General features: G+C 43.2%; 1 protein-coding gene across 1 annotated transcript in view; it reads left to right on the top strand.

Annotated features, from left to right (window-relative positions):
• Positions 1-269: 269 nt before the first annotated feature.
• Positions 270-27,461, top strand: part of LOC137532115 (serpin A12-like) — a 41,543-nt gene continuing 14,351 nt past the window's right edge. Inside the window, exons 1-2 of the mRNA XM_068252272.1 lie at positions 270-326; positions 20,148-20,572. Of these exons, the coding sequence (XP_068108373.1) occupies positions 20,167-20,572 (406 nt within the window). The 5' untranslated portion in view covers positions 270-326; positions 20,148-20,166. The remainder of the gene's footprint in view (positions 327-20,147; positions 20,573-27,461) is intronic.

The following is a 27,461-nucleotide window of genomic DNA, read 5'->3' as shown; positions in this document are numbered from 1 at the left end:
CTATAATGATAGGTGTTTCTTGTATTATTGTGAGCCCCCCCCCCCCCCCCCTATTTTCGGTTTACCGTCTCCCTCCTTAGCCAGCTTACTCACACCTTTGTTTATCCGAACATTTCCTTCTCATTGTGTACTTATCTTTCTTCACTTTGTTGACTTCTAGGGAGGGAAAAGTGTTTGTCCTTGTTTAATTCCCAAGAATTATCATACCTGCCAAATTATAATATTTGAAATATCGCCCATAATGCATTGCTAGTCAAAACAAGAGGTCTTTATAAGGCGAGATGCTCTGCATTCAATTATTATATCCAGCACAGAAGATACAAACGGTTGGTTCTCAATTCCTCTACGATATATTGCATTAGCGATAGCACTCCTGTTTAGAAATAGGAATTGTTTTTTTAATTTAATAATTAGTACGCTGCTGAGCTTTTCTTTAAAAAACTCTGGTTTCTAACTTTTTTCTTTTTAACTCCTCCATCTATCTTCCATTTAATATTGATCAACGTTATTGATAAATGCTTGTCTATGCATTGGCTGAATAGTGTAATGGTTAAAGGCTCTGCTTCTGACATAAGAGATCTGGGTTTGAATCTCAAGTTGAAGAGAAATCGAGAGCCCAATATGGTGTAATATGTCAAAATTGATTGGATAAATGAAACAGTGAGATGGTAATACTCACAAACACGGGTCACCATCTAGGTAACCACTCATTGGGCAGGTGAGGAGATTAGACCTGTCCTCACTCAGGATTAAGAAGTCGCTCTCTGTAGATAGGAAGAAAGGGGGTAGATCACCCCTCCACCTGGGGTGGACTCAAATATATTGGTAGGTGAACAGAGGCGCCAGAAGGATAAAAGTACATAAAATTTTTAAAAAATTGTTGGGAGGAAGTGGTGGACTTGCCTCCGTTAAAGCAGACACCAAGGACTGTAAATGTATAGATATACACATTTATTGAAAATACCCCAAAACACAGAGGTGCTCTGCTTGCTATAACTGAATTGCTGTTGTTTATCCCCTGCTTATTGCTTGAAGAAGTGGGCTGTGCCCGCGAAACGCGTTGCATCTTTGGGGTATTTTCAATAAATGTGTATATCTATACATTTACAGTCCTTGGTGTCTGCTTTAACGGAGGCGAGTCCACCACTTCCTCCCAGCAATTTTTTAAAAATGTTATGTACTTTTATCCTTCTGGCGCCTCTGTTCACCTACCAATATATGGGTTTGAATCTCGGCTCTCCTTGTCAGCAACTATTCAGTAAGGAGCCCTTGGGCTAGACTCCCTAATGCTGCTACTGCCCAGTGGCTACTTAGCATGCTGCAGTGGCTGCAGCTCTGGCACTTGGAGTCCAGCAGGAGAACAGCGCAATATAAATGTTATTTGTCTTGTCTACTGTTTCAAACTTTATCATTAATAGGCTTTCCAAATGCAATTGCCAATGTTTTTTTTTTCCATCAAAATTATTGATTTTTGTTTGAGCTTTTTTGTTTAAATGGGCAGCATAGTTGGGTTTATTTTCTCAGAGAAATTAGAATCTAAAAAGTCCTTTTGGCAACGAAGGAAGAAATTGAACTGCTTGTATGTAAAATATATTTTTTCACTGAAGTAATCAAGCTCTTAAACCAAACCTGAAGCAAAACAAAAAACAACAAAAAACAAAAACAAAAAAAACACTTATGATTTTTTTTAATCATTCTGTCACATTTGCAGTTTTAAAACCAGACTCGGGCCCATATGCAATTCACATTTTTTCCTGAGTTTTCTCCTAGGTGAATTTTTCATACCTTATTATAAAATGCCTTTTAAACCACCAACAAGCAAGAAAATACTCAAAAAAAATGTTAATAGTACTTTTTCACCAACTCTTGGGAACTTTTGCAGCTGTGAAATGCTAAAAAAGTTTTTTTTTAAAGAGAATACGAAAATTATCCCCTAAGAGATAACTCAGGAGAAAAAGTTAAGTGCATATGGGCCTCTGTCTTTTAAGATATAAAACAAAGAAGAAATAACGACCTTTTAAACTTTTCTGCAGTAAAACCTTATATCAAGCTGTCTCTCACTGTTTCACGGCTTTTTAAAGAGAACCAGAGATGAAGCACCCGCATGTATTTTACCTTATAAATCAGTGGGAAAATGACAGTAAACACCTAATCTGCTCTTTGTTCCATTGTTCTCTGTTTAATCTGACTGTTATCACCTCTGATAAGAATCCCCGACTGAGCACTCAGTCTAGCTTTGCTATGGAAAGATTATAGCTGAGTCTGTCTTCTCTGGTGTCTTTTCAAGTCCAAGTCTGCCCCCTTGTGCCTCTGCTATAATGACTCAGCTATAATTATTCCCTGCAAAGCCAGATTGAATGCTCAGTCTGGGATTCTTATGACTGCTGATAACAGACACTTTTAGCAGTGCGGATGAAACAGAGAGCATGGTAAGTGATTTCTCTAATGTCCTTACTGATATATATGGTAAAATACACAAGGGTGCTTCCTCTCTGGTTCCCTTTAAGTGCTTCAGAAAACAGGACTGTTTTCAACCAAGTTGGATCTAATAGCTCCGAGAAGCTCTTTTGCATAGATAACTGAAGTTTTTTTTTTAACGCTTCCTGTATTGGAAAACAATATAAGACTCTTTTCTTTGCGAGTAATGTTCTATTTCTTAGCTGTACAACACATACAATTCATTATCTAGTAAGTTTATTTTCGCCTCATTTTTTTTTGATTAATCAATAGCTCCCAAACCTGCTGAGCTCTGTCCAGATTCACTACCTGCTAATTCCCCTTCCTGTTGAATGAAAAAAATAACATTTAGACGAAATATACTCTTTTCTACTGTCCACCGGGCTTTTTTTAAAGCAGTAGGATTAGCCATACCCTGCCAGGGAAAAAAACACATATAAGTAGATAAATGCTTGATCTACTTACATAACACATGTATTATACTGTCCGCGTTTTGATTTCAGGGAATGCTATATAGTAAATGAAAATAATTCTGTTCCTGGTGGGAAGCATGTCTTTTGCCCACAGTTTGAGTCTAAATACTGATTTCATTTCTTCCCTTAACTTTTTGTTCTTTTCTCCTCCAATCGCTGAGTCACCTCAGCCTTGTTTGTAAACACAAGTGAGCAGAGGATCATGTTTCAACTAAGCATCTAGGCAGGGAAATAAAGGGAAAAGGAGGAATATATTATAGATAAAAAGAACCTCCAGCATGCAACTGAATGTCAATGGCTGTTAAAGGGCCAGTGCTCCTAAAGTATGTGATAACTCCAAACCATAGCAGCAGAAAAATGTTTAAACAATTTTGAATGCAGGATTAGAATCTTTATCACTGAATACACTCAGACCAGTTGCTGTTGAAATTAGATTTTTATGGTGACAATCCCACTTTAAGGAAAGGAATGGACAGACAGCGCAATATCTTAAAAAAATTATTTTAGTTTTGGATAGCTTGCAAAGGAGGTGAAGTACCCATACACCTCGTGATCCGCTACCAGATCAACCATCAGATAGATCCCTCTGTGATTGAATCTGCCTACACACAGCAGACAGATTTCAGTGTGAAATGTGTTGGAAATTGCCTTAGTGCCCCCCCTTCCCACCACCCAGAGGATACATATTTTACAAAGGAGAGACTAGCCGCCCACGGGTCCGGTTGGTCATTGGGAAATCGAATACCAGTGGTGGGCTGAAATTTCGCATATGCAAAGTTTTGCATCGAAATTCGCAATTATGCTTCGTGATCAGAATGCAAAATTTCAGAGAAAATCAATTAATTTTGTATGTAATAGCGATAATTCATAATTTCTCGTAATTTTTTGCGTAATTTTCGCGCAATTCCACAAAATTTTGTGCCGACTTTGGTGGTTAATAGCAAAGCCCGCATACATGCTATTACTACCAAAATTGCAACATATGTTAAGGAGAATAGTGGGTACAAGAGAAAAAAATAATTTTTCAAAAAGACCTTGTAGTTTTTGAGAAAATCAATTTTAAAAATGCAAAGAAAATGGTTTTTAAGTGTCATTTTTTCAGTTTTAAAAACTATTTTTTCTTTGCATTTTTAAAATCAATTTTCACAAAAACTACAAGTTCTTTTTGGAAAATTATGACTGACTGTGAAACCAATTGAATTTTCAAATTGTAATTATGTTTAGGCGTAATTGAGAAAATGTACGCAAAATTTTGCGTAATCGTAACTAGCTGGTTACGAGCATCACTATCGAACACTGATACCGCTGCAAAACCATTATTGATTGTAAAGTCAATTAACCATTAAGTTATTGGCTGAGCTAATTGGCTTAGGTCAGCCAATAACGCAGAGGTTACTTTTTGACTTTACAATCAATAATTGATTTGTTCAATCCTCAGGGGTTCAAAACCTACGGGCGCCACCGCTGCAAACCCAGTCGAGTCCGTGCAACCAAGATTTTCTAGAGTGCTTGAGCGTACTTGAATTCCTGTGACCAATTTTCATTGCCACAGGAAGTCGTTATGGCAAACTCTATACCTGCATTTAAAGGGGGCTTAGATGCTTTCCTTGCGTTGAAAGACATCCATGGCTACAATTACTAGGTAATGCCCAATGATGTTGATCCAGGGATTTTATCTGATTTTATCTGATTGCCATCTGGAGTCAGGAAGGAATTTTTTTCCCTTTAGGGGCTAATTGGACCATGCCTTGTAAGGGTTTTTTCGCCTTCCTCTGGATCAACAGGGATATGGGAGGGAGCAGGCTGGAGTTGTACTTTGTACTGGTTGAACTCGATGGACGTATGTCTTTTTTCAACCAAAATAACTATGTATCTATGTAACTATGTAATTTCAGCTGGAAATCCCATGTTATGGCACCAATATCTGCCAGATTTGATCATTATGATTGAACTGGCCGAATATCAATGAGTTCTTCTAAACAGGCTATGTTTGTATTGGTGTAAACTCCCCTCTCATCCTGTCCCTTGGACCCCCATGGAACTCCAGGGCTTTTACAAGGTCCCTAGTGCTTCTGGGAATGATGAACAATAACAAATTTCGCATGGACGTGTCAAAATTCTCAATTACGAATGTGAAATTTCAGGAAAAATTGTAATTAGTTGAATCTGTAATTGTAATCATTCAGAATTTTGCGTAATTTCTGTGTAATTTTCACATCATTTTGTGCCGACTTTAGAGGTTAATAGCAAAGCCCCCATACATATTACCGCCACAATTGCTACATATGTTAAAGGACACCCGAGGTGAAAATAAACGAATGAAATAAACAATTGTATCTATCCCCCTTTTACTAAAAATGACTTTTTAAGATATTCCACTGTTTTATTGTATATTTAAATCTACTTTTTAAGTTTTTACTGTTTTATTGTTTTTGCTCAATGACACATTCATTGACGTATGCTAGAGCTAAAATCTATGAACTTTTGACCCTTTTTATCTGTTTCCTGCTCCCAGAAGCCATTTTCTGCTAGTAAAATTGTTTTATAGTTGTAATTTCTTATTAGTGAGGGTCACACTGTAGTCTGACCCAGTCCTGACTCAGACAGGGACTGCCACTTACATACCTGATGTTTAACTCTTTCAGGCAGAGATGTCTATCTCATCATGTCACATGTCACCTCGGGTATCCTTTAAAGTAGTATAGTGGGTACATGTAAAGAATTTTTCAAAAAGACCTTGTAGTTTTTGAGATAATTGCAAGGGTAGAATGTTTTTTAAGCTGTTATTTTTCTCAGTTTAAAAAACATTTTTCTGTTGCATTTTTAAAATTGATTTTCTCAAGTGGGGGAAACAAACGTTGTTCCAGTTATCTTTTGCAATATGAAAGTGTTTATATGTTTGAAGTGTTTGAAAACCAATAAAATATTTTAAAAAAAATTGATTTTCTCAAAAACTACAAGGACTTTTTGAAAAAAAATTTTTTTTCCTCCTTAGCGCATATGTAGCAATTTTGGTGACAATAGCATTTATGGGGGGGAAGGGGGGGGGGGGGCTTTGCTGTTGATCTCTAACATCAGCACAAAATTACATAAAAATTGCACAAAATTCCGAATGGATTACACAAAATCAGTTGAATGTGCAAATCATAATTAAATATACTGTTGACGTAATAGCAGGTTACTATCATTACCAGGGGCGTAACTAGAAATCACTGGGCCTCCCTGCAAAACTTTGGATGGGACCCCCTTCCTCCAAACGCTCCCCCACCCCTGAGAAACAGTGCTATTCAGTTACCTAGTGCACACTTGAATGAGTTTTCCCCATGCAGATAAGAACAGACAGCAGTGAAGCACTGCAGGCATTTTCTCTATCAATTACTTTAGCTTCTGTGATAACAGTTTTCACACATACAGACATACATGTTGTGCAGAAAACATGTACAGAAAACTGACAGACGAGTGTGCTCCCAGCCTCAGCTTATTACACTCACTCTGTCCATCTCTGATGGAGCAGAACTGGATCTTCAGACTTCTCTAGCATCACTACAGTACACAACACTTGGGGAGGGGTAGAGAGGCTGGGGGCAGGGTCCAGTACACATGAGCCTGCTGTACGCTGAACAGGGACTGTCTACAAATCTTTGTCTGCAAAACTTTGTATGATTCCTTATCAGTGGCTGAGCAGATGCAGTCATTAGAACAATTGTGCAGAGAGCAGAAAGTTTTTTTCTCTCCTTGTCCTTAGTTGTCAGTCTCTCAGGAGGGGGCCCCCTGAGGCTTCTGGGCCCCCCTGTGGCTGCATCCCTTGCAGGGTCTATTGTTACGCCCTTGATCATTACTACTGAGCACACACCGAGCAGTTGTCTTGTCTTGAAAACTTTAATTAGTCAGACTTCTGTGTTTACTGAAGTCAGGGAATACATGGTGCCCATTGCAATGTGTAAAATGCAGTAGACCACATCAACCAATCAAAAATCGTGTCTTAGCTGCCTGTGAATACAGTATCCTGGAATCTGACTGGATGCTGTGCAGAGGATGTGAGTGCAGAATATTGCTCCATCCATTTAAATAAGAAAACGGAGTTCCAAATAAGTTTACATAATATCACATAACATCTCCATTGTCTACGCATTGCAAAGAGGGCCAGACTATTCAGCAGAGATTTCAAATGGAGCATTAATCCATCTAAGCGGTTAAAGATAAGAATCTTTTCAGTCTTCTGTTTCATGTTTACTGTACACTTAAGCCAGAGTTATGTCCTTTTTCTAAAGTAGGTAATTGTTCCACTTCACTGGAAATGGATATTGAGACATAACAGTAATACCAATCTCCCATCAAAAATATTAGCACAATGATAAGAGTAGTATCATTTAAAGGACAACTGAAGTGTGAAGGATATGGAGGCTGCCATATTTAAAGGGAACCTAAACTGAGAGGCATATGGATGTTTCCTTTTAAACTATACCATTTGCTTGGCAGTCCTGCTCATCTATTTGGCAGTAGTGGCTGAATCACACACCTGAAACAAGCATGCAGCTAATCCAGTCTGACTTCAGTCAAAGCACCTGATCTGCATGCTTGTGGAGAGGCTGTAGCTGAAAGGAAAAATACATATCCTTCTCAATTTAGGTTCCCTTTAAGCAGTGGCGTATCAATAGGGGGTGCAGAGGTTGCGACCGCATCGGGGCCCTTGGGCTAGTGGTACCCCATGGACCCTCGCTCAACTACAGTATTAGCTCTCTATTGGTCCTTTGTTCATAATAATCACTTCTATAGATACTTTGAATAATGGTAATCATTAACAAGCTGTGTTCCCCATCCTCTTCTTACACCTCTGAGGCCCAGTGCACACCAAAAACCGCTAGCAGATCTGCAAAACGCTCGAATTTTTGAAGCAGATTTCAGAGCAATTCTAGGCATGTTTAGAGAGGTTTTCTAATCATGCCTAGCGTTTTTTAGAGCTTTTTTTTTGTAGCACATTTCAAATATTGTTACAGTAAAGCTGTTACTGAACAGCTTTTGTAACAAAAATGCCTGGAAAACCGCTCTGATCTAGCATTTTTCAGAGCGGTTTTGAACGTTCCTATACTTTAATATTGAGACAGAAATGCCTCAGAAATCTAAAAATGCTGCAGCCCCCGAGTTTGCGTTTGTGGAAAAAACGAGCCTCTCTGGTGTGCACCAGCCCAGTCACTTTCATTAGCCAAGCGGTTTTCCCCCTGCAAGCGTTTTAAAAAACGCTCCAGAACCGCTCTAGGGTGCTCCAGCCCTTACACTGTAGTTGCAATTGGCAGGTTTTGGTGAACCAGATCAATTGTTATGTATAGAGTGCTTGGGGGGCCCCATGTAAAACTTGCATTGGGGCCCACAGCTTCTTAGCTACTCCACTGCCTTTAACCTCCCTGGGGGTGCATTTCTGTCTGGAATTATTAGTCAAAAGCGGTACATTGTTTTTCAAGAATTCTAGGCTTCCAATTCTTAAAGGGACACTTAAGTCAAACCAAAAAAATGAGTTTTACTCACCTAGGGCTTCCAATAGCCCCCTGCAGCTGTCCGGTGCCCTCGCCGTCTCCCTCCGATCCTCCTGGCCCCGCCGGCAGCCACTTCCTGTTTCGGTGACAGGAGCTGACAGGCTGGGGACGCGAGTGATTATTCGCGTTCCCAGACACATTAGCACCCTCTATGCTCCTATATGGTATATATATGCTATAGCAGCATAGATGGCGCTATTGTGGCCAGGAACGCGAAGAATCACTTGCGTCCCCAGCCTGTCAGCTCCTGTCACCGAAACAGGAAGTGGCTGCCGGCGGGGCCAGGAGGATCGGAGGGAGACGGCGAGGGCACCGGACAGCTGCAGGGGGCTATTGGAAGCCCCAGGTGAGTAAAACTCATTTTTTTTTTTTTTACTTAAGTGTCCCTTTAAGTCATAACTCACCAAAATATGCCAGAATAAAATCCTGGTAGACATTCTGCATATAAATAAAAGACTAGAACACAAATGTGTTGAATTAATTAAATTCATGAATAAACTTAAAACATTGTGAAACTGTACAAATAAGGCAGGCAGAGAGTAGTCAAAATCCAGGCAGACGTCGGCACAGGCGACAGGCAGAGAGTAATCAAAATCCAGGCAGAGGTTGGTGCAGGCGGCAGGCAGAGAGTAATCAAAATCCAGGCAGACGTCGGTGCAGGCGGCAGGTAGAGAGTAGTCAAAATCCAGGCAGAGGTCGGAGCAGGCGGCAGGCAGAGAGTAATCAAAATCCAGGCAGACGTCGGCGTAGGCGGCAAGCAGAGAGTAGTCAAAATCCAGGCAAACGTCGGTACAGGCGGCAAGCAGAGAGTAGTCAAAATCCAGGCAGAGGTTGGTGCAGGCGGCAAGCAGAGAGTAGTCAAAATCCAGGCAAACGTCGGTACAGGCAGCAGGCAGAGAGTAATCAAAATCCAGGCAGACTGGAGGGTTCAGAGAGGCCTCCCATGTCCTCCGCGTCTCTTCTGCTGCTTACCTGGACCTTCTTCTTCTTCACAGTCACACTCCTCCTGACCTTGTATGAGTGCAAACGTACCGCACATGTGTGAGAACGCACCGCGAATACCCAGTAGCACAAAGCTGCTTGAGCGCGGAGGATAAAGCAATGCACAAATGGTTTTGAGCGGCTGGCCAGGCTTGGTATACATATGGCCACGGTGGTATACAAACGAGAGCACAACCATAACATCATATCCTTAAAACACTTGTCAGCTATGCTTACAAGGTACCAATGCTGGATTTGTGGGCTTGAAAACAGAAGATAGTGTCAGCAGTGCAGTGCCACCTGGTGGTGGAAGAGGGGTAATGGAAGAGTCTCTTTCATCACCCCTTTTCCACCACCGGGTGGTGCTGCACAATTGACACTATCCTCTGAGCCCCCATCACATGTAATAGTAGTGTGAAGAGGATGTCGGGAATGTATCGTCACAGGTGGATGAGGAGAGGATGCCGGTTCAGCGTTCGGAACAGGTAACTATAAAAGCTCCCTGCCACCCACTCGCCATACCCTTCCTAGCTTGCCAGGCTGGGGAAGGTTAGAAACCCTCACTTCCTGCTTGGCCTGCAAATATTGTAAAATACATGTAAACACATACATTTAGGATGTACATTTCTTCCAGAGTAAAGTGCACTGTAAATTACTTTTTCCCCCATGTCCCTGTCACTTACAGTGACAGGGTTTGGACTAGTCAATTTCCTCTTGGGTGATTTTCAATCTATACTTTATTCTTTACAAAAGCAATCGCTGAAAAGATGCCAGCCTCCCTCCTTATTGCACACTGCTTTGGTAGTTGGACTGAGCAACTGCAATTCAGTGAATGCTTCAGAAAATAAAAACCTGAGAATCCCTCATGAGGAGATGGACCAGTCCAAAACTGGTCAGAGCTGAAAGATTTTTATTACCTTAAAGTGGTATTGTCACCATAAAAATCAAATGTCAACAGCAACTGGCCTGACTGTATTAAGTGATAGAGATCCTAATCCTGCATTCAAAACTTGCAAAACCTTTTCTGCTGTTATGGTTTGTAGTTATCACATACTTTAGGAGCACTGGCCCTAGTGCCAAACAGTGCCAAAGAGATGAATGCTGGGAGTTCTTTTTATCTATAATATATTCCTCCTCTTCCATGTATTTCCCTGCCTAGCTGCTTATCAGAAACACCCTCTGATTACTTGTGTTTACAAGCAAGGCTGAGGTGACTCAGTGATTGGATGTGTAAATAAAAAAAAGACAGTACAGTTGTTAGTATACACCTCAGTGGGAGTGTCTGAAGAATCTGGGAGAAGGGCCGCTGATGAATACACAATGAGCAAGAGAAGGGAGGGGGGAAAACAAGAGTCAGGGAGGATATGATGTCAGCATTAGCTTGGCAAGATGGCCACTGCCTAGAATAGGATTTTCTGCTTTTCCTTTATAAAATTCACAGGAATCATTACGTGGACAGCACAACACATCTGTTATGTAAGTAGAGGTAGTATTTATCTACTTATATATGTGTTTTTTTATCTATAGGTTAGCATGGGTGTCGCTTGTTCTTTAACAACTACAAAAGAAAAAAGTAATTAATGGTGCATTTTACTCTGGGACAAATTCACATCTTGTATGTATGTAAACACAGTCACGTCCATAATTATTGGGACATATTTATGACACAATTCTAACATTTTTGGCTCTATACACAACCACAATGGATTAGGAATGAAACGAGCACGATGTGCTTTCACTGCAGACTGTCAGCTTTCATTTGAGGGAATTTACATCCAACTCAGGTGAACAGTGCAGGAATTACAACAGTTTGCATATGTACCTCCCACTTGTTAAGGGACCAAAAGTAATGGGACAGAATAATAGTAATTAATCAAACTTTCATTTTTTAATACTTGGTTGAGAATCCTTTGCAGTCAGTTACAGCCTGAAGTCTGGAATGCAAAGACATCACCAGACGCTGGGTTTCATCTCTGGCGATGCTCTGCCAAGTCTCTGCTGCAACTGTCATCAGTTCCTGCTTGTTCCTGGGGCATTTTCCCTTCAGTCTTGTCTTCAGCAAGTGACATGCATGCTCCATCAGATTCAGGTCAGGTGATTGACTTGGCCATTGCATAGCATTCCCCTTCTTTCCCTTCAAAAACTCTTTGGTTGCTTTTGCAGTATGCTTTGGGTCATTGTCCATCTGCACTATGAAGCGCCGTCCAATGAATTCTGAAGCATTTAGCTGAATATGAGCAGATAATATTGCCCGAAACACTTCTGAATTCATGATCGGTGCCTCAAATATGTGGTTTGGTCGCTTGCAAGTAGGGGCGTGTCTATAATTTTGGCTGTACCCCCAGCAAACCCCTTATCCCAACAAGACTACAGCACATTAGGTAGCCTGTATGAGGGTGACAGGAAATTTGGGCGCATGAGGCAAGTGGATAAAAAGGGCACCGCCATTCACTCCCATAATAAATATAGTTTGATGGGCACCGAACAGGAAAAAAGGGCGCACGGAGATTATTAACATTTTCAAATGGAGCCCGGAGATTATTAACGTTTTCAAACTGCGCTTGTGATGATTTAAGTTTACAAAATGTGCACGTGACGAATAAGGTTTATAAAAACACTAAACATGTTTATCGTATTTAACTAAAACGTTGTTTAAAATTTTATCTCTTACTGTTTGCAAAACATTATTATTCACATAATAAAGTGATCAGTAAGTAAATTGTAATATTTTTTACAGTAACTATTTGTAAAACATTATCCACACAATAAAGCGATCACTATTCAATAAGAGGGTTTTCGAGTTAGGCACCACCAGGGGGGATTTAGAGTTAGGCACCACTAGGGGGGTTTTAGGGTTAGGCACCACCAGGGGAGATTTAGGGTTAGGCACCACCAGTAGGGTCTTAGGGTTAGGCACCACCAGGAGGGTGGTTAGGGTTAGGGACCACCGGGGGGATTTAAGGTTAGGAACCACTCGGGGGGTTTTAGTTTTAGGCACCACCAGGGGAGATTTAGGGTTAGGCACCACCAGGGGAGATTTAGGGTTAGGCACCACCAGGGGGGTCTTAGGGTTAGGCACCACCAGGGGGGTCTTAGGGTTAGGCACCACCAGGGGGTCTTAGGGTTAGGCACCACCAAGGGAGTCTTATGGTTAGGCACCACCAGGGGAGTTGGGTCTTAGGGTTAGGCACCACCAGGAGGGTCTTACGGTTAGGCACCACCAGGGGGGTCTTAGCCAGGTTAGGCACCACCAGGGGGGTCTAGGGGTCAGGAATAGGTACAGGGAGGGTTTTCCCCCAATGCCCTTTTTGCACGGACGCCTGTATGAGCATATCTCCCCCCAATAGAGCGGAGCACTGGCAGCAGAGCGTGATATTCTACCTGCGTCCAGTGGCGGGAGTGAAGAGCTTCTATAGACATTGGCTGGCAGCCCAGGAATACACTATGTATGACAGGTGGCGAGTTTACACAGGTGTGAACCACAGCAGAAGAAGAAACAAGACGGGCACACATTGGGAAGTGAAGGCAGAGCAGGATCTGACTGTGTTTGCGAGCTACATCATAAGGAAATATTTATCCACAGAAGTCGATGATATTTTCCCAGTGTTGAGAGTTTGCATATAAAAAGTTATATAAACCAAATTATATATACAGTGGTGTGAAAAACTATTTGCCCCCTTCCTGATTTCTTATTCTTTTGCATGTTTGTCACACTTAAATGTTTCTGCTCATCAAAAACCCTTAAAGGGAACCAGAGAGGAACTAAAAAAAAAAAAACAGAAAAAGCTATTATACATACCTGGGGCTTCTTCCAGCCCCATACGCACGGATCGCTCCCACGCCGCCGTCCTCCGCTTCCTGTATCGGCGGTACTGGGTCCCGTCACTTCCGGCGGACGCGGCCAATTGTCCGCATGAGCAGGGGCTCCCTTCATACCCTTACGCGTGCGGCTGCTCAGTATGCAGCTGCACGTGTAAGTGTATGCCGGGAGCCCCTGTGATGCGGACAATTGGCCGCGTCCTGCCGCCGACTGGCCGACTAGGCGAAACTACGGGACCCGGTACCGCCGGATACAGGAAGCTGAGGACGGCGGCGTGGGAGCGATCCGTGCGTATGGGGCTGGAGGAAGCCCCAGGTATGTATAAAACCTTTTTTCTGGGGCCTCTGGTTCCCTTTAACCATTAGTTAAAGATAACATAATTGAACACAAAATGCAGTTTTAAATGATGGTTTTTATTATTTAGTGAGAAAAAAAACTCAAAACCTACATGGCCCTGTGTGAAAAAGAAATTGCCCCCTGAACCTAATAACTGGTTGGGCCACCCTTAGCAGCAATAACTGCAATCAAGCGTTCGCGATAACTTGCAACAAGTCTTTTACAGCGCTCTGGAGGAATTTTGGCCCACTCATCTTTGCAGAATTGTTGTAATTCAGCTTTATTTGAGGGTTTTCTAGCATGAACTAGCTTTTTAAGGTCATGCCACGACATCTCAATAGGATTCAGGTCAGGGCTTTGACTAGGCCACTCCAAAGTCTTCATTTTGTTTTTCTTCAGCCATTCAGAGGTGGATTTGCTGGTGTCTTTTGGGTCATTGTCCTGCTGCAGCACCCAAGATCGCTTCAGCTTGAGTTGACGAACAGATGGCCGGACATTCTCCTTCAGGATTTTTTTGTAGACAGTAGAATTCATGGTTCCATCTATCACAGCAAGTCTTCCAGGTCCTGAAGCAGCAAAACAACCCCAGACCATCACACTACCACCACCATATTTTACTGTTGGTATGATGTTCTTTTGCTGAAATGCTGTGTTACTTCTACGACAGATTTAACAGGACACGCACCTTCCAAAAAGTTCAACTTTTGTCTCGGCGGTCCACAAGGTATTTTCCCACAAGTCTTGGCAATCATTGAGATGTTTTTTTAGCAAAATTGAGACGAGCCTTAATGTTCTTTTTGCTTAAAAGTGGTTTGCGCCTTGGATATCTGCCATGCAGGCCGTTTTTGCCCAGTCTCTTTCTTATGGTGGAGTCGTGAACACTGACCTTAATTGAGGCAAGTGAGGCCTGCAGTTCTTTAGATGTTGTCCTGGGGTCTTTTGTGGCCTCTCGGATGAGTTTTCTCTGCGCTCTTGGGGTAATTTTGGTCGGCCAGCCACTCCTGGGAAGGTTCATCACTGTTCCATGTTTTTGCCATTTGTGGATAATGGCTCTCACTGTGGTTCGCTGGAGTCCCAAAGCTTTAGAAATGACTTTATAACCTTTACCAGACTGAGAGATCTCAATTACAGTACTTTTGTTCTCATTTGTTCCTGAATTTCTTTGGATCTTGGCATGATGTCTAGCTTTTGAGGTGCTTTTGGTCTACTTCTCTGTGTCAGATAGCTCCTATTTAAGTGATTTCTTGATTGAAACAGGTGTGGCAGTAATCAGGCCTGGGGGTGACTACAGAAATTGAACTCAGGTGTGATACACGACAGTTAAGTTATTTTTTAACAAGGGGGGCAATCACTTTTTCACACAGGGCCATGTCGGTTTTGAGTTTTTTTTCTCACTAAATAATAAAAACCATCATTTAAAACTGCATTTTGTGTTCAATTATGTTATCTTTGACTAATAGTTAACGGTTTTTGATGAGCAGAAACATTTAAGTGTGACAAACCTGCAAAAGAATAAGAAATCAGGAAGGGGGCAAATAGTTTTTCACACCACTGTGCAGCTACAATTGATTTTGGCATATTTGTTATGGACACCAAGTTTTCCATTTTTGAGTTGATTAGTGTTAGGTGTCAGGTGAGGGCAGGTTAGTGTTTGGTGTCAGATGAGGGTAGTTTAGTGTTAGGTGTCAGGTGAGGGCAGGTTAGTGTTAGGCAGGTAAGTACTGGTTAGTGTTAGGTGTCAGGTGAGGGCAGGTTAGTGTTAGGTGTCAGGTGAGGGCAGGTTAGTGTTAGGTGTCAGGTGAGGGCAGGTTAGTGTTAGGTGTCAGGTGTGGGAAGGTTAGTGTTAGGAGTCAGGTGAGGGCAGGTTAGTGTTAGGTGTCAGGTGAGGGCAGGTTAGTGTTAGGTGTCAGGTGAGGGCGGGTTAGTGTTAGGCAGGTGAGGGCAGGTTAGTGTTAGGCAGGTAAGTACAGGTTAGTGTTAGGTGTCAGGTGAGGGCAGCTTAGTGTTAGGTGTCAGGTGAGGGCAGCTTAGTGTTAGGTGTTAGGTGAGGGCAGCTTAGTGTTAGGTGTCAGATGATGGTGACCTGTTAGGTGTCAGGTGAGGGCAGGTTAGTGTTAGGTGTCAGATGATGGTGGGTAGTGTTAGGTGTCAGGTGAGGGCAGGTTAGTTTTAGGTGTCTGGTGAGGGCAGCTTAGTGTTAGGTGTCAGGTGAGGGTAGGTTAGTGTTAGGTGTCAGGTGAGGGCAAGTTAGTGTTAGGTGTCAGGTGAGGGCAGGTTAGTGTTAGGCAGGTGAGGGAAGGTTAGTGTTAGGTATCAGGTGAGGGTAGGTTAGTGTTAGGTGTCAGGTGAGGGCAGGTTAGTGTTAGGTGTCAGGTGAGGGCAGGTTAGTGTTAGGTGTCAGGTGAGGGCAGATTAGTGTTAGGTGTTAGGTGAGTGCAGGTTAGTGTTAGGTGTCAGGTGAGGGTAGGTTAGTGTTAGGTGTCAGGTGAGGGCAGGTTAGTGTTAGGTGTCAGGTGAGGACAAGTTAGTGTTAGGTGTCAGATGATGGTGGGTAGTGTTAGGTGTCAGGTGAGGGCAGGTTAGTGTTAGGTGTCAGGTGAGGGCAGCTTAGTGTTAGGTGTCAGGTGAGGGTAGGTTAGTGTTAGGTGTCAGGTGAGGGCAGGTTAGTGTTAGGTGTCAGGTGAGGGCAGCTTAGTGTTAGGTGTCAGGTGAGGGCAGGTTAGTGTTAGGTGTCAGGTGAGGGCAGGTTAGTGTTAGGTGTCAGGTGAGGGCAGGTTAGTGTTAGGCAGGTGAGGGAAGGTTAGTGTTAGGTGTCAGGTGAGGGCAGGTTAGTGTTAGGTGTCAGGTGAGGGCAGGTTAGTGTTAGGTGTCAGGTGAGGGCAGGTTAGTGTTAGGTGTCAGATGATGGTGGGTAGTGTTAGGTGTCAGGTGAGGGCAGCTTAGTGTTAGTTGACAGGTGAGGACAGCTTAGTGTTAGGTGTCAGGTGAGGGCAAGTTAGTGTTAGGCAGGTGAGGGCAGGTTAGTGTTAGGTGTCAGGTGAGGGCAGGTTAGTGTTAGGTGTCAGGTGATGGCAGGTTAGTGTTAGGTGTCAGGTGAGGGCAGCTTAGTGTTAGGTGTCAGGTGAGGGCAGGTTAGTGTTAGGTGTCAGGTGAGGGCAGGTTAGTGTTAGGTGTCAGGTGATGGCAGGTTAGTGTTAGGTGTCAGGTGAGGGCAGGTTAGTGTTAGGTGTCAGGTGAGGGCAGGTTAGTGTTAGGTGTCAGGTGATGGCAGGTTAGTGTTAGGTGTCAGGTGAGGGCAGGTTAGTGTTAGGTGTCAGGTGAGGGCGGGTTAGTGTTAGGTGTCAGGTGAGGGTGGGTTAGTGTTAGGTGTCAGGTGAGGGCGGGTTAGTGTTAGGTGTCAGGTGAGGGTGGGTTAGTGTTAGGTGTCAGGTGAGGGTGGGTTAGTGTTAGGTGTCAGGTGAGGGCGGGTTAGTGTTAGGTGTCAGGTGAGGGTGGGTTAGTGTTAGGTGTCAGGTGAGGGTGGGTTAGTGTTAGGTGTCAGGTGAGGGTGGGTTAGTGTTAGGTGTCAGGTGAGGGCAGGTTAGTGTTAGGTGTCAGGTGAGGTGGGTTAGTGTTAGGTGTCAGGTGAGGGTGGGTTAGTGTTAGGTGTCAGGTGACGGTGGGTAGTGTTAGGTGTCAGGTGATGGTGGGTAGTGTTAGGTGTCAGGTGAGGGCAGGTTAGTGTTAGGTGTCAGGTGAGGGCAGGTTAGTGTTAGGTGTCAGGTGAGGGCAGGTTAGTGTTAGGTGTCAGGTTAGGGCAGGTTAGTGTTAGGTGTCAGGTGAGGGCAGGTTAGTGTTAGGTGTCAGGTGAGGGCAGCTTAGTGTTAGGTGTCAGGTGAGGGCAGCTTAGTGTTAGGTGTCAGGTGAGGGCAGCTTAGTGTTAGGTGTTAGGTAGTTACAACTCACCTTACACCGCCGATTCCCCACAGCCTCTATCTCCTTTCTCTCCTGGCGTCTGTCGCATTGGTAACAGCGTACCCTGTGATGACATGCGGTCACGTTATCACAGGGAGGTGCTGTTACCAACGCGGTGGATGCCTGGGGGGATCGGTGGCGGAAGATGGATTGTAACTACTATGCCCACTCCCCCGCTGCTGCGCCCCCCTCCCTTCCTCTCAATCGCACCAGGCCCCTACTGACCACGGGCCCTCGGTCCATGCCAGAGTGCCCTAATAGTCAGTCCGCCCCTGCTAATTCCCGGTAGTGTTGATCCAGGGATTTTATCTGCTTACCATCTGAGTCGGTAAGGATTTTTTATTCCCTTTCGCGCTAATTGGACCATGCCTTGTAAGGGTTTTTCGCCTTCCTCTGGATTAACAGGGATACGTGAGGGAGCAGGCTGGTGTTGTACCTTTTTCTGGTTGAACTTGATGGACGTAGGTCTTTTTTCAACCCAAATATCAATGTGATGGCGCGGGTGGGAAGTTCTCTACTGGGTTGCTGGATTGCCATGTGTCTTCATTTGTGTAGATTTGCCCGCCATTTTATCAGAATCCTTCCACTGGTATCTATCCTATTAGTTTGGGCAGTGGAGGGAATATGAAAATGAAAATTATTATTATGGGCAAAAAGAAATGCAGGAGAGAGGCACATCATGGGATTATTGCTGGTCGATGACCACATGACCTGAAATCTACAAGATTAGAGATACAGAGATTAGATCTCTTATCGATAGGATGTTACAGCTGGAGCCTTTCAGAAAGGAATTTAGATATAATTAGCTAAGAATTATTTTTAGAGATGGGACAAATTCACAATTTCTTCAATGCCGAAAAGGTTCTCGAATATCTCAAACCTTTTGAACCCCGAATGTCGCGACTCCTGTACATAAGAATTGTGTGATCCATGTAAGAAACCCAGGCCCATATGCAATTAACTTTTTCTCCTGGGTTTTCTCCTAGGAGATAATTTTTCATCTTCAATTTAGAATAACTTTTCAGCACCTTGCAATGGAAAAAGTACCAAAAAGTAGGTGAAAAAGTACTATCAAAATTATTTTTAGTATTTTTTTTTGCTTGCTGGTGAAAATATCACCTAGGAGAAAACACTGGAGAGAAAGTAAATTGCATATGGGCCCAAGTAATCCAAACTGAGCAAAGTAATTTTACTCTCAAAATTAAAGAATAAATAACCCTTACTTTAGAGGACAACTAAAATGAGAGGTATATGGAGGTGGAGGTTGCCATATTTACTTAAACAATACCAGTAGCCAGGCTGTCAAGCTGGTCCTCTGCCTCCAGGGCGGGTTCTAGACTTTTTACTCTTTTTGCTGCCTGAGGCAAACTTGTGAGGATGCACCCCCCCCCCCTCCATTTGGATAGGTGCCCTAAGTACAGGTGGCCTGGAATAGCTGCCCCCAGTATAGGTAGCTTCTGGTATAGGTACTCCCAGTATAGGCAGCCAGGCATAGTACACAAATCCAGAATCTTTTCCAAGATTTGAGGGATTCGTGGATTTGAGAGATTTGTCGTCCCATCCCTAATTATTTTAGTCTAAATGCATTTTAATGGGAAAAATAATAAAAAAAAAACGAAAAAAAAAACATTATTTTTGTTTTCAGCCATTGTAATTTTAAAATAATACATGCTATCATAATTAAAATCCACACAGTTTATTTACCCATTTGTCCTGGTTATTGCAAAGTTTAAAATATTTCCCTAGTACAATGTATGGCGCCAATATTTTATTTGAAAATAAAAGTGCATTTTTTTTCAGTTTTGCGTCCATCAAAGCCATATTTTCAAAAATAGCAGTAATATACCCTCTTGACATACATAATAAAAAAGTTCAGTTCCTAAGGTAACTATTTATGTTTTTTTTAATTGCCATTTTTTATGCAAATGTTTTAATTGGGCAACTATGGTAGAGTGTGGGAGGTAAGGGGTTCATTTTAATAGTATGTTTATGTGTAATTATTTAAAAAAAAATGTAAGTAGGTGTAATTTTACTATTTGGCCACGAGATGTCCCCACGCAGTCTTCCTGCAAGTTCTGTTAGTATGCGAACAGGAAGTTATGAGCGTATGTGTACATTTTGTTATTATAATAACTGTAGGCATCTCATTGGCGCCGGCTATCATTGAAATGGGGACTTAGATCAATGAATGGCTTTCATTTCATTCATTGCTCTGCCCACTAATGGGCGGCAGCGGGAACGTGCATTGGAACGAGCGTGGTGGCCATTCACCGCAATAGACAATTATCTACATTCCTGGGCAGGAACTGAAGTCCTGCGGGACGTAGTTAATACATCTCAAATTACTTAAGAGGTTAACATTCCATTATACACATTAGTCCAACAGAGTGCTTTTCTGTCCACTATGAGATTAGGAGGACACCCCCATATCTCAACCACAACAGATATCTTTGATCTGAGTGGCACATCTAAATTAAGCTAAACTTCCTGGTCTCTCAAATTCGAGTTCACTTCCCCATGTATGAAAAAATGACTCATTTTCGGCAGAGCAAAAATGTATCCCATCTTGTTTTATGTGTTTCTTTTTCCTTTCAGGGACACTCAGAGAGGAAGGATGAGAGCTCTGCTGATCTTTTGTGTGAGCGCAGCACTTTTACATGCAGCCATCTCAAAAAATGGTTACCTTAAACTGCGACTTCCCCATCGCAACTCTCCTCCAGGTTCCAGTAACATTGTGATCGTCATCGTTGCTTTTAGCCTACGTTCCCTAGACGCCGTGTATCAAGACCTAAGCAACCCCGATGGCGTAGAAGTTACCACTGAGGGTGTCACCATTCTGGTGAATGAGACATGGAGTCCTCCCAACCCCAAGATTTCTGTCATTAACCAAGATTTTTCCTCCCCTGATGTCACCAAAAACATCATCAACAGCTTTGCTTCATCAATGACCAGCGGACAAATTGACACCTTGGTTGACAAGGTCGGCCAGAACACAGTCGCCATTATCATGAGCTTAGTGGGTAAGTTGCGGCACCCGATTCATTTGCTTTGCTGATTTATCCCCCTTGGCGGTATGATTCTTTCCGGATTTTAGGGTCTAAAAGGGGTACAATTCTTTTGCATGTTTTTAGACCCCAAAACTGGGAAAAAAATAAAAAAAGTATAGTAAAATAAAATGAAGCAAATTAAAAATAAAGGAAGTCTCTTACCTCCAAAGAAGACTCACTGGATGGAGAAAGGAGTCTTTATTAAAACAAAATGGTTATACTGTAGACAACGCGTTTCACGGGACTCAGCCCGCTTCCTCAGGTCAATAAAACTGATAACCTTACTATCAGCCGTGCAGAGCGAGGGCGCATAGATCTAAGCTGATCTATGCGCCCTTGCTCTGCACGGATGGTACTAAGATTACCTGTTTTATTGACCTGAGGAAGCGGGCTGAGTCCCGTGAAACGCGTTGTCTACAGTATAACCGTTTTGTTTTAATAAAGACTCTGTAACGATTGGTGTCAGCACACAGAGAGAATCTGATTATTGATGATCTGCAGAATCATCAACAATACAGATGTATACCTGATTATGGATGATCTGCAGAATCACCAATAATACAAGTATGACTAACCTCTGGACACCTAATGAAGCGTAAGTGTTTGGTGCAACTGTAGGCTATCTTCCGTGAGACGGGAGACACAGATAACTCGGCCCGAGACCACCTGAGGGGCAGGTGGCCCTCGGCTGTGCAGGGACTATCTCCTAAGAGAGGGGATAGAGATAATCTGGCAGCCAGTGATTCCCTGGTAACCTGGTAATCAGACTGTACTGCAGCCAGGGGACTCCTATGGGGTAGAGGCCACTGGCTGCACTGCAGGCAGGACTCTCTGAGGAACAGGAGTCCTTGCAGCTAACTGACACTTGGAGGAATAGTGTCACTGGAGGTACAGACAGACTGAACACTCAGAGGATAAGTGACAGCCAGAAGGGTCGGGCAGGCCAGGTCGGCAACAAACGAGCAGATAAGATACAAAGACAGAAGGCTGATTCGGTAACGGGTACAGGCAAGGTTTGGCAACAGGTAGGCAGATAGGCAGAGGTACCGAATCAGAAAGCAAGAGAGAGGTCGACAGAGCAAATTAACAGATATAGAGCACAATCCTAGTCTGGGGTGTGAGGTCCTTGGTCTCAACACCCAGGAACTAGTCTAAAGAATAACACAGCGATGACACAGTAATCCTAAGCTTGGGTGTGAGGTCCTTGGTCTCAAAACCCCGGAACTGGTCTAAAGTATAACACAGCAATGACAAAGTAATCCTAAGCTTGGGTGTGAGGTCCTTAGTCTCAACACCCCGGAACTGGTCTAAAGTATAACACAGAAATGACACAGTAATGCTAAGCTTGGGTGTTAGGTCCTTGGTCTCCACAACCCGGAACTGGTCTAAAGTATAACACAGTATTAACAAGAGCGTAATCTGGCTAAGTGTGAATTCCCAGGTCCACCTGGTTCTAACACACTGTGGGATCTGACTGAGGTCTGAGTGCTTCCACGTAGTGATCGCAACGGCAGACAACCAGCAACTGACCAGCAAGATCTATATATACTGCAGCGCTCCTCAGCGCCGCCCCCAGCCACTCAGCCAATCGGTTGTTGCGCTGGGATCAGCTGATCGTCCTGATCAGCTGATCCCTCTCCTGCTGGCATAAAGGGCCTGCCTTCTAGCGCGCGTGCGCGTAGCTCTCCATCTGTGTGCACTAGAAGGCCCAGGCAAACCAGACGCTTGCTGCTGTGCGGAAACCGCCGGTCTGAACGCGGAGACAGCCGCCCCGCCGCCAGACCACGCGGCGGCATCTCCGCTATTCATTACAGACTCCTTTTTCCATCCAGTAAGTCTTCTTTGTAGGTAAGAGACCTCCTTTATTTTTGTTTTGCTTCATTTTATTTTCCTTTAAGCACTTATGCAATATTGATACAAAATATTTCCTTTTGGGCGCCTCCACCAACGTGCTTTACTTGTGTATCTAACACCTCTTTGAGGTGCCATCCTCACCACTGGGACGGCATAGCCCACCAGTGGACAGTACCTAAGGAGGAGAGCGACCACCCAGATCCAGAGAGTCCGGACAACCGTGCGGAAACGGTTTCTTTACGCATGCACTTTCAGTGGTTGCAGGATTGCAACCTACCTTTGTGAGTATATATTATTCACACTTTTTGTTCTCCTTTCACAATCTAACGATACTGCACCATAAGGGCTCCCAGTCTCACCTTCTCTCTACAGGTCAAGGACAAACCCCTCCTTGTGAAGCGATGACCCTAGACCAGGCATGGGCAAACTTGGCCCTCCAGCTGTTAAGGAACTACAAGTCCCACAATGCATTGCAGGAGTCTGACAGCCACAGTCATCATGGCTCAAAGGCAAATGCATTGTGGGACTTGTAGTTCTGTAACAGCTGGAGGGCCGAGTTTGCCCACGCCTGCTCTAGACCCACATAAACATACTCTACTGGAGGGGGTCATCAGGTTACCTATACTAGAGCGAAGGGGGAGGGGTCATCTGGCAACCTATACTAAAGGGGGGGGGGGGCGGCTGGTGACAGCGGCCTTGGGCGGTAAAGAATAAAAATCCAGCCCTGGATGCTAGCATAATATTGCCCCTGTTTAACTCTCTAGTAAGGCCACATCTGGAATATGGAATTCAGTTCTGGGCACCACATTACAAAAAGATATTGCAGTTTTAGAGCAGGTGCAGAGACGAGCAACAAAATTGATACGTGGGATGGAAGGTCTCGCTTACCAAGAAAGGTTAGATAAACTGGGTTTATTTAGTCTAGAGAAAAGACGCCTTAGAGGATATCTAATTAACATGTATGAATACATCAGAGGGCAATATAATAGCTTGGCGGATGAGCTTTTTGTCCCTAGGCCTTCTCAAAGGACTAGAGGACATGATCTGCGCATGGAGGAAAAATGTATTAGACATTTATTGAGGAAAGGGTTCTTACAGTAAGAGTGATTAAGATGTGGAATGCATTGCCACAGGAAGTCGTTATGGCAAACTCTATACCTGCATTTAAAGGGGGCTTAGATGCTTTCCTTGCGATGAAAGATATCCATGGCTACAATTACTAGGTAATACCTAATGATGTTGATCCAGGGATTTTACCTGATTGCCATCTGGAGTCGGAAAGGAATTTTTCCCTTTTGCGGCTAATTGGAGCATGCCTTGTAAGGGTTTTTCGCCTTCCTCTTGATCAACAGAGATATGTGAGGGAGCAGGCTGGTGTTTGTTGATGTCTTTTTTTCAACCCAAATAACTATGTAACTTTGCAACTATTTAACCGAGGTGACATGTGACGTGATGAGATAGACATGTGTATGCACAGTGCTAAACAAATAACTAGGCTGTGTTCCTTTTTTTTCTCTTTCTCTACATGAAAGAGTTAAAAATTCAGGTATGCAAGTGACAGTTTCTGTCTGAGTCGGCACCGGGTCGGACTGGGTCAGACTATAGCATAACCTTACTGAAAAGTAATTACAGCCATAAAACACTTACCTGTCAATAAATGGCTTCTGAGAGTAGGAAAGAGATAAAAAAAGGGTCAATAATTCATAGATTTGAGCTCTGGCATACTTCAATGAAGGTGTCATTGAGCAGAAACAATGAAACAGTAAAAACTTAAAAACTAGATTTAAAGGGACTCCGAGCAGTGCAGAAACTATGGAAAGATGTATATCATTGTAAAGCTCTCTTTCTCCTCTTTCCAATGATATATAAATCGCCGCCCTACGCCTTTTAGTTTTTGCTATTTTCGCGATTGAAATTGCAGCGGCTGCGAATTCTATTGCGAAAATAGAGAAAACGAAAAGGCGTAGGGCAACGATTTAGGGGTCGTCAGAAAGAGGAGAAAGAGAGCTTTAAAATGATATCCATCTTTCCATAGTTACATTGTATTACACAGGGCGACTTTTTCCTAAAGTCAGCAGCTCCATTCAGCAGAAAAAGTCGCCCTGTGTAATACAATGAAACTATGGAAAGATGGATATCTTAAAGATGGACATTTTAAAGCTCTCTTTCTCCTCTTTCTGACGACCCCTAAATCGTCGCCCTACGCCTTTTAGTTTTCTCTATTTTCGCGATCGAATTTGCGGCCGCGGCAATTTCAATCGCGAAAATAGCGAAATCTAAAAGGCGTAGGGCAGCAATTTATATATCATTTGAAAGAGGAGAAAGAGAGCTTTAAAATGATATGCATCTTTCCATAGTTTTTGCACTGCTCGGAGTCCCTTTAAATATAAAATAAAACTGTAGGATATCTGAAAAAGTCATTTTTAGGAGAAGGAGGATAGATACAATTGTTTTTCTCATCAGTTTATTTTCACCTTGGATGTCCTTTAACACTATCACAGACAAGAAAGTCAAAACAGGAAGAGATTTATATACTAGAAACAACCAATCAGAGAGTGCATGCAAATCAGACTCACCAGGAGAATAATAAGTCCAGAGTGTGTGCAGCAGAATTTGGCAGAATGCCCAGAACTGCCACCTATAAACCATGCTCACAAGAACCATAATCAGCATAGTCAGAACCAGGATATATTTACTGCAATACTTGGAACTATCACTAGGTGACAGCAAAGTTCCTGTTAGATCTTTGTCTAAAAAGATCATTTTGGAGATTATTTGCAATTCCTTATAGATGCAGAGATAAAACAGAGGCCCGGAGACCAGTGTTGGACTGGGAGGTGGAAAAGCTGAGGGAATCCACCTGCTGGCCAAGCAGCAGTAATCAGGTGTTGCTGCTCACAGTGAAGACTTGCTGCAGGTTTCTATTGGGAGTGATAACACAGGGTTACTTCTGCTTGGCCAGCAGGTGGATTCCCTCAGCTTTACCCCCTTCCAGTCTGACACTGCCGGTGACCTCACGGAATTGTTTATGCTCACGATGCCTGTAGCTGTAACAAGGGCACGACTGGTGTTGTGTGGCAGGGCTCGTACTTTGTACAAATATTTTGGTACAAAAAGATGTTCCTCCATTTTGAGGTGACATGTGACATGATGAGATAGACATGTGAATGTACAGTGCCTAGCATACAAATAACTAGTCTGTGTTCCTTTTCCTTTTTTCTATCTGCCTGTAAGAGTTAAACTTTCAGGTATGCAAATTACAGTTTTTCACCAGCTGGGATCAAGTCAGACTATAAGGTAACCGGAGCCACCTGCAATGGAAACTGTGGCTACAAACACTGGGCACCTGCTATTAATCAGGTGGTTTTGGCATGCAAGTTTCCTGCTGTCACCAATATTTCTATTGCGGCGGGTGTGTGTGTGTGTGTGTGTGTGTGTGTGTGGGGGGGGGGGGGGGGGGTCGGTTGAGGCTAGGAGACAGGAAGAGGGCTTGCACTGGGTGTGTGTGTGTGTGGGGGGGGGGAGGGGGGGTGGAGGAAGGTACAGGCTTTTAAGAGTAGAAGTCAGGGAGGGAGTTTACGCCAGGGGTGGTTGAAGTTGGGCGTCAGGATTTTTTTTTTTTTATTTCAGGGTTCTGTGTGAGAGTAAAATTAGGTTTAGCTGTAGAAAAACATTGTAGAGAAAAAAGAGAGCTGGGTCCTTTAAGAAACAGCACCACACTTTGAAAGAAAGCCTTCTACAAAATAAATATAAGTCTTTGACCAACCTAGTGTGGTGCTGTTTCTTAAAGGGCCCAGCTCTCTTTTTTCTCTACAATTGTTTCAAATTGGTCCTAGCACACACATTTGATAGTGTTGCTGAGATATTGCTATTGAATCTGTAGAAAAACATTGGTAACGTGTATATTGATATTTTACCATTGAAAGTTATCACTGTAAAATAGTAGGACATCGGTAAATGTACCGATATTACAAGATTGTCTATTTCCTGGTGCCCGAGTTTCCTGGCGCTCTTTTTTCATAAACAACAGTAAGCCTCACTAATAAGAAATTACAGCCAAAAAACTCTTTCCTAGCAGAGAACAGCTTCAGAGTGCAGAGGATAGGTGAAAAAAAAAAAGGTCAATAGTTCATATACTGTATTTTAGCTGTCGGGACACTGAAAGTCTATCTGTCATACGAGACGATAGAACGTTCAAACAACTTTCCAACTTTTAAAAGTCATTTTCAGGAGTAGGAGGATAGATACAATTGCTTATCTCATCCATTTATTTCTACCTTAGGTTTCCTTTAAGGTGCATAATTGCTTTGCTTCCTGGACAACACGTTTGTATATTGATGAACAATGTGCTGCTATGGAGAGTGTGACTGTTACATTGCATGGGTACATACTGTATTATCTCAGCGCTGGGCCATTGGGCGAGCTGAATGATGGCTCCTCCCAGCTGCCAATAAACTCCCCGACGGTGTTAAATACTATTCCCCCTGAAAGTTGTAGCAACCTGGAGGGAGGTGCAATTCGGATGCCGGATCCCCAAATTATTCTTCCCCGAATTATTCTTACGCGTGGCACGCAGCATAGAGTTGAGCACCAGGCGCCGAAATGGACTAATTCGACATTGCATTACATGTCCTGAAAAGTGTAGCGTAGCGTAGTCAAGGGAAGCCGAGGTCAGGGGCACCTACCTATCTAACCTATACTGGCGGGAAACTATACTGAGTACCTATACTGAAGGCAACTACCTATCTAACCTACACAGGGGCACCTACCTATCTAACCTATACTGGTGGGAAACTATACTGAGTACCTATACTGAAGGCAACTACCTATCTAACCTATACTGCGGGCACCTACCTATCTAACCTATACTCGGGGCACCTACCTATCTAACCTATACTGGAGGCACCTACCTATCTAACCTATACTGGGGGAAACTATACTGAGTACCTATACTGGAGGTACCTACCTAGCTAACCTATACTGGGGAACCTACCTATCTAAGTTATAC

Source organism: Hyperolius riggenbachi, chromosome 9 (assembly GCF_040937935.1).
Source record: "Hyperolius riggenbachi isolate aHypRig1 chromosome 9, aHypRig1.pri, whole genome shotgun sequence".
Classification (NCBI taxonomy): Eukaryota; Metazoa; Chordata; class Amphibia; order Anura; family Hyperoliidae; genus Hyperolius; species Hyperolius riggenbachi.
This window is presented reverse-complemented; position numbering and strand designations above follow the sequence as displayed.